Source organism: Crocuta crocuta, unplaced genomic scaffold, assembly GCF_008692635.1.
Source record: "Crocuta crocuta isolate KB4526 unplaced genomic scaffold, BGI_CrCroc_1.0 scaffold132, whole genome shotgun sequence".
Lineage (NCBI taxonomy): Eukaryota > Metazoa > Chordata > Mammalia > Carnivora > Hyaenidae > Crocuta > Crocuta crocuta.
The window spans coordinates 217,506-225,857 of record NW_027528611.1 but is presented as its reverse complement, the minus strand read 5'-3'; the positions used below and the strand labels follow the sequence as shown (position 1 = coordinate 225,857).

The 8,352-nt window shown below is 35.9% G+C and overlaps 1 protein-coding gene across 1 annotated transcript in view; it reads left to right on the top strand.

Moving 5' to 3' along the window:
- Positions 1-237: 237 nt before the first annotated feature.
- The window catches only part of DNAH8 (dynein axonemal heavy chain 8), a 223,098-nt gene continuing 214,983 nt past the window's right edge, over positions 238-8,352 (top strand). Inside the window, exon 1 of the mRNA XM_077754815.1 lies at positions 238-363. Coding sequence (XP_077610941.1) covers positions 253-363 — 111 coding nt within the window. The 5' untranslated portion in view covers positions 238-252. The remainder of the gene's footprint in view (positions 364-8,352) is intronic.

The following is an 8,352-nucleotide window of genomic DNA, read 5'->3' as shown; positions in this document are numbered from 1 at the left end:
GAGAAAAGTGCAGAGCTCAGGGAAAGAAAACAGAGGCTGCACTTTAAGAATTTCAATTATTGATGTCTTTTTGTAGACAAAACAATTATTCCACAATCCTATCAAAAACTACTTACAGTAAAGCAAGAAGCCACAGTGTAAGATCCATGGCAATTTATCACATTTGAATGGTTATGTGGTCATACACTAAGTTCTTGACTTTTGTTTTCAGAATGTGGTCGAACTATTCCTGGAGCAACCAAAGGGGCAAAAATGATGAGATTGTATATAGACAACGCAGCCCCAGAGAAACTAAAAGGATTGTGTATATTTTTTGTTCGCTGTCACAATGATACCACTATAAATGTTAAAAATATTCATGAGGTATGTTTACATCTTTTCCAATTATATAGTTAAATGTTTTTTTCCAGCTTAATTGAGATTTAACCGACATGGAACATTTTGTAAGTTTAAGCTGTATAACATGTTGATTTAATACACTTATGTTTTGTGAACTGATCACCACTGTTGCATAAGCTAATCCTCCATCATCTCACATAATTACCTTTTGTTTTTGTTTTGTTTTTGGTGATGACATTTGAGATGAACTGTCTTAGCCACATTCAAGTGTATATTACAGTATTAACTATAATCACCATGCTGTACATTAGATCCCCCAAACTTACTCATCTTATAACCAGAAGTTTGTATCCTTTGACAAACATTCCCTAATTTCCCCTACCCCACAGCCCTTGGTAATCAACATTCTACTCTCAGTTTCTATAAGGTAAGCTTTTTTAGATTCCACATATAAGTCTGATTGTACAGTATATGTCTTTCTCTGTCAGACTTATCTCACTTAGCATAATGTCCTCAAGGTCCATCCATGTTGCCTTATAAAGGCAGGATTTCCTTCCTTCTCATGGCCGAATTATTCTCTCTCCCTGTCCCTCTGCCCATCCCTCAATCTCTAAAAAATAAAAATAAAAATAAAACAATAAAACATAGAGAATAAGTTCCTTGAGATTGGTCTTGGCAATGATTTTTTGGTTATGACACCAAAAGCAAAAGCAAGAAGAGCAAATATTGGTAAGCACACTACATCAAACTAAACAGCTTCTGCACAGCAAAAAAAAAAAAAGTTAATGAAAAAGGCAACCTATGGAATAGGAGAAAATCTTTGTCAACCATCTACTTCATTGGGGGTTAATATAAAATATAGGGAGAGAATTTGTGCACCCCAATAGCAAACAAACAAATAATCCAATGAAAACACAGGCAGAGGAACTGAATAGGCATTTTTCCAGAGTCATCCAAAAACTAACAGGTACATGAAAAGATGCTCAAGATCACTAATCATCAGGGAGATTAAAATCAAAACCACAATGAGATATCACCTCATATACATTAGAGTGGTTATCATCAAAAAAGATAAGAAATAGGGGCACCTGACTGGCTCAGTCAGGGGAGCATGCAACTCTTGAGTTTGGGGTCATGAGTTTGAGCCCTACACTGGGTGTAGGGATTACTCAAATAAGTAAATAAACTTTAAAAAAAAGATGAGATAAGTGTTGGTGAGGATGTGGAGAAAAGGGAATGCTTGTGCACTGTTTGTGGGGATGTAAATTGGTGCAGCTACTATAGAAAAAAGTATGGAGGTTCCTCAAAAAATTAAAAATAAAACTGTCATACAATCCAAAAATCCCATTTCTGGATATATATCTAGAGGAAATGAAATAAGGGTCTCAAAAAGATATCTTCACCTCCAGGTTCATTGCAGTACTATTCACAATAACCAAGATATAGAAACAAACTAAGTGTACAACTATGGATAAATGGATAAAGAAGATATGATAAAAATCCACGATGGAATATATATCATGTCCAGCGTGGATTCTGACATGGGGCTCAATCCCACAACCATGAGATCATGTCCTAAGCTGAAATCAAGAGTAAGACACTTAACTGATTGAGTCACTCAGGCAGTCCCCTGTGTTTTCTTCTAGGAATTTTATGGCTTCAGGTATTATGATTAAGTCTTCAGTTAATTTTGAGTTAATTTTTGTGAATAGTGTAAGATAGAGGTCAAAGTTCATTCTTTTGCATCTAATTATCCAGTTTTCCTAGCAGTATTTATTGAAGGAGACTGTCTTCAGTCATTGAGTATTCTTGGCTCTCTTGTCAAATTTTAGTTGACTGCACATGTATGGATTTATTTCTACGTTCTTGATTCAAATCCATTGGCCTATGTGTCTATTTTTATGTCAGGTATCATATTGTTTTGATTGCTATACCTTTGCAGAATAGTTTGCAATCAAGAAGTGTGATGCCTCCAGTTTTGTTTTGTTTTGTTTTTTTCCCTTAGGATTACTTTGGTTATAAGGTGTCTTTTGTGGTTCCATGCAAATTTTGGGATTGCTTTTTCTATCTGGGGGAAAAATATCATTAAAATTTTGATAGGGATTGCATTGAGTCTATAGGTGGCTTTGAGTAATACAGACATTTAACAATACTCATTCTTCCAATCCATGAACATCGAATATCTTTCCATTTATATTCATCATCTTCACTTTCTTTCATTAATGTCATGGTTTTGAGATCTTTCATATCCTTAGTTAATTTTATTCCTAAGAGTTTTACTGGTTTAGATGCTATTGTAAATGCGATTATTTTCTTTATTTAATTTTCAGATGTTTTGTAATGCATACAGAGAAACACAACTGATTTCTGTGTGTTTATTTTGTACTCTGCAACTTTTCTGACAATTTTTCTAAAAGTTTTTTGGTGGTGTTTTAGGATTTTCTATTTATATTATTATAGAGACAGTTTTTCTTCTTCCTTTTCAATTTGGATGACATATATTTTTTTCCTTTTCTAATTGCTCTGCCTAGGATTTCCAGCGTTGTGTTTATTTTTTTTTAAGTTTTATTTATTTATTTTGAGATTTATTTAGATTTCTTCTTTGACCTGCTGATTGTGTAGGAGGGTGTAAATTTGCACATATTTGTGAAATTTCTAGCTTTTCTTTTGCTATTGATTTCTAGTTTCATACAATTGTGACTGGAAAAAACACTTGGTATGATTTCAGTCATCTTAAATTTGCTGTTTTGTGGCCTACCATAGGATCTCTCCTGAAAATGTTCCATGTGAACTGGAGAAGAATGTATATTCTGCTATTGGGTGGAATGTTCTGTATATGTCTATTAGGTACATTTGTTCTAACCTACAATTCAAGTGCAGTATTTCTGTCTTAATTTCCTGTCTGGATGAACTAACCACTGTTGAAAGTAGGGTATTAAAAGTCCTCTACTATTGTGTTGTCTGTTTCTCCCTTTAGATCTGTTAGCATTTGGTTAATATATTTAGGGGCTCTGTTGGGTGCATATATATTTATGATAGCTTTATCTTTTTGATAAAGTGACCTCTGTATCATAGTGTAGTAACCTTCTTTGTCTATTATTATTGTTACTGTTTTGGCTTCAAGTCTATTTTGTCTGATTTAAGTATAGCTACTTCTGCTTTCTTTTGATTTCCACTTGTATGGCCTATTTGTTTTCTCTTTTCACTGTGAGCCTATATATGTCCTTAATGAAATGAGTCAGTATCTTTTAGGCAGAATACAGCTGGCTCTTATTTTTGTATCCATCCAGCCATGCTGTGCTTTTTGATTGGTGAATTCAATCCATTTACAGTTAGAATAATTATTGATATATAAAGGCTTACTAATGCTATATTATTGATTGCCCTCTGGTTGTTTCATACTTCCATTTTGTTCTTTTTTCCTCTGTTTCTACTTACCTTTGTAAATTGGTGTTTTTCCATGTGGTATGCTCTGTTTCCTTCCTTTTTAATCTTTTGTGAATCTACCCTAGATTTTTGCTTTGTTGTTACCATGAGGCTTACATAAGACATAGCTATAACACTTTATTTTATGCTTATAACAACTAACTTTAATTGTATGCAAAAACTCTACCTTTTTGCTCCTCCCTATTATGTTTTTGGTGTCACAATGTATCTTTTTTGTACTATGTATTCATTAACAAATTTTGTAGCTCTAGTTATTTTTATTACTCTCATTCTTTAACTTTTATACTAGAACTACATGGTCACCACCACTCATATTTATAGTATTAGATTATTCTGAATTTGACTATGTACTTACCTTTTTTAGTGTATTGTATTTTTTCATATGTGTTCATATTAATTGTGCCTTTCATTTCAGCCTGAAGAACTCCTTTCAGCATTTCTTGTAAGGCGGGTCTCATGGTGATGAATATTTCAGCTTCTGTTTATCTAGAAAAATCTTTATCTCTCTTTCATTGCTGAAGGGTAATTTTGCCAGATAGAGTATCTTGGTTGGCATTTTTTTTTTTCTTTTAGCCCTTTGAATGTATTGTTTCACACATTTCTGGCTTGTCAGGTTTTGGCTAAGAAATATGTTTTGGTAAACTTGGGGGTTCCCTTTTAAGTTACAAGTTTCTTTTCTCTTCCCACTTTTAAGATTTTTTCTTTGTCTTTGAGTTTTGACAGTTTTATTATAATGTGTCTTGGAAAGGATCTCTTTAAGTTGGTTTTATTTGGTGAATAGCTTTGTGAACTTGCATATCCAAATCTCTCCCCAGATCTGGGCATTTCTCAATCACTATTTCTTTAAATAAGCTTTCATCCCCCTTCTTCCTCCTCTCTTCTCTTTCTTGAACTTCAATAATTTGCCAATAGGTGCTTTTGATGATATCCCATAGATCACATAGACTTAACTTTTTTCATTCTTTTTTCTTTGTTATCCTCTTGATAAATTCAAAGTTCCTATCCTCTGTTTCACAAATTCTTTCGTCCGCTTGGTCCATTCTATTGTTGATGACCAATGTTGCACTTTTTACTTCTTTGTATTCCTCAGCTCCAGAATTTCTGTTTGGCTTTTTTATTTTCATGATTTCGATCTCTATTAACTCTCTTATTTTGTTTATGTATTTTTTTCCTGATTTCATTGAATTATCTTTCTGTGTTTACTTGTAGTTTATTGAATTTCTTAAAATAGCTATTTTGAACTTTTTCTCAGGTACATTGCAAATTTCCATGTGTCTGGGGTTGGTTGCTAGAAAATTATTATCATCCTTTGGTGGTATCATGTTCCTTAAAGTTTTGTATTGCTGTCTTTGCCTTTGATATAGTAGTCACCTCCAGTCTTTACCGTCTTTGGGAGAGAAATGCTTTCCCTCAGTCCTGCTGGTGATTCTAAGGCTCTCCCAGACCTTCTATGGATAAATCCGCTCTACACTTCTTTCTTCCTTTTGTAGATGAATTCTTAAGCTTGAGTGCCTTTTCTCAATCCTGCAATGCACCAAGCTGACAACCTCTCTTTTGTTTTCCCAGAGGTGATGCTAAAGTTCAAGTTTGTGATCTCCTCCTGGCCAAAAGATTTGGGCTGGCTTTCTTCATGTACTCACTAGCCATCTGCCAAAGTGTGCTCTCACTGTTGCCATCAGGAGCATGCACAGGGAGCCAGCCACGGGGTAGGGAGCATGTGTTGCTGAAGTATGCTGAGGGCTGGGGGCACCTATGGGCCAGTTGGGGGAACCCATGTGCCAGATGTTTCCAGTAGCCATGCTGGGCTCCCAGTGGTGGGCTCCTTGATGGAGTCTGTGATACAATTAGCAGGATCTGCTTCCCTTTAATGCCTTCCAAGAGACTTATCTACCGCTCTCTCAGCTTGTTTATGCCCACATCCCCCTGGCCCTCAGCCATGCAGCTCATGATTTAGTACTCTGGGTGTGGTGGGAGAGAAATGAGCCTCTTTGGCAGCATCCTACATCGCTAGGGAAGCTGGATGCTCATTTACATGCTCTTATTTTCCTCTGCAGGAGAAATTAAAGGCTGAGAAGATCTCCCTTGGTCCTAAGCTGTGCTGCCTTGGGGAGGGGTGATGTGGATAAAGTCGAGCTGCACCTCTTACCTTATCCATGCACACAAACTCGTATTTTTTTGCTCCAGCTGTGTGCTGGAACTTCTCTTCTGGAAATCTGGACTTCCACAAAGGCTCTTTTGTCCATGGGGCTCCTGGACAGTGTCTAAGAAGGGTTAGAGCTAGTTCATGGACACTGCAGGTTTCACACCTGGACTAAGGTCTAGATGCCTGTTCTCTGATGCATGGTGGGAGAGACTCCTCCTGAGTTCCTCGACATACGGTGCTGGTCACAGGGCTCCTATAAAGCACTTTTGTCCATTGATAAAAAGCAAATTATTGGTTTTTTGTTAGGGGACAAAAACAAAGGACATCTTATTCTACCATGTGTTGGCGTCATCAGCCCGTAGTTAAACATTGAAGGTATTATCATTGTTATGCTTCTACTTTACTTTCTCTCCTTTCTGTATATAGGACTGAATTGAGTTCCAAGAAAATAATGTATTCATGTATCCAGGGAAACTGAGAAATTACTATAATAGAATGAAGTGGTACTTATCCTTTAGGCACTGCTTTTAAAACTCATGAATTTTCCATTTCTTCTAGATGGTGGGCAAATAATTTTCATCCTTCTATTTACTGGGAAAGAATTTAATATTGTTCACATAATTTTGAGTATTGGTTACTTTATTTAATTTCCTCTTTACTTAATATTTTAACTCCTTAATAGTTTAGAAAGAAGAGAGAATTGACATAGATACTCCTTATCTAGTCCTGGGAAGTTAGCTTGGTGGATTGGGAATAACAGCAATTTTATTCAGATAGACCCAAATTTGCCTCCTACCTTCACCACTGACCAGTGGAGTGTTCCTTGACAGGTTGCTTTTCTTTTCTATGACTTAAGTGTTTACATTATTAATTTGGATATAGTAATACCTACATTGCAGGATTGTTGTGAGACTGAATTACAAATCAGCAAATTCTTATCTTGCCTGACACAGTAGTCCCTCAACAAATACTAATTCTCTTTATTACTTTTAGAGAGTCTTAATAAAAGTCATCCTTTCTACAGTGGGAAAGGTAACAAATCCACCCTAATTTTTCTCCTTTTCAGTTTATGACAAAAAATTGCTTTAAGAGAGGTTGTTTAGCTTGGGTTTAGATTCTAGGTTGGGAGTTGTTTCCCTGTGACTCCTTGTAGATATGCCATTGTTTTCTGATATCTCTTGTGGTTGAGGGTGCCTCTTCTGTAAATGTGCTTCATAGGTGCTCTGTCTTTTCTTTCTGTTTGATTTTGTTCTTTGTCTTTCAAACAGTTTCACCTGATGTCTCTAAACATGTGCACTTGTTTCCCCAGTGTGTCCTCCATTTCACTAATTCTCCCTTCAACTTGTTTGTGACAACTCATTCTTTTTTTATTGAGTTTTTATTTTGTCACAGTTGTATGCAATTTTTTTTAAATTATTTTTTTATTTGTTTTGAGAGAGAAAGCACGAGCAAGCACACAAGTGTGGGGAGGGACAGAGAGAGAAAAGATGCTGTCAATGGAGAGCCAGAGGCAGGGCTCTATATCACAAATGGTGAGATCATGACCTGAGCTGATATCAAGAGTTTGATGCTTAACTGACTGAGCCACTGAGGTGCCCCTGTATGCAGTTTTCAAAAAGGAAGAAATTTTGTACATCTTGTTATGAAAACTTACATCTATCTCACTTTCCAGGAGCAACCGTTAAACTCTCAGCTGATTCTTTCATTTGCCTCCATATCTCTAAATAGTGTCCCCTGATTGCTCCTTTGCCAGGTCAAACATTACCTAGTGACTTTTCTCTGTGGAAGATGAAGATTTAGCTCTTTTTTTATCCTATGTCCTTCCTGCCATTTTCCATCCCTTTGTTCTTATATAACTATAACATAGTTATATTCTATTTTGCTTAGATATATATTTGTTTACATCATTATAATCGTGTAAATACAATCACAATTGAGCCTATAGTATACCAGTGATCCTCAGCATGGTTCCCTAAACCCTTTCATGGAATCTGCAAGGTCAGAATGTATTTTTATCATTATACTAAGAAATTTGGCCTTTTTACTGTGTTGGCATTTGACTAATGGTGCAGAAGCAGTAGTAGGAAAGACTGATGACACTTTAGCACGAATCAAGGCAATGGCACCATACTGTACTCGTAGCCATTGTATTCTTCACTGCCATACACCCACAGTTAAAAAAAAATAGTGGCTTTTGGAAAGTTTTTTATCTTAATTTCTTGGCTTGGGATGTCCATGTCACTTCAATTGTATTCATTGAGATATCATACTCATAGATGCTGGACTTCTGATTTCTGTGTTTTTGATTTCTTGAGGCTGATCAGTTTTTCCACTTAAAATTCTGGGCAGAGGGCTAGTTTCATTGCTCTTTCCTTATTCTGATGGAGTTTTTCTAGTCTCATTTCCCTGGACAGGGCAGTTTC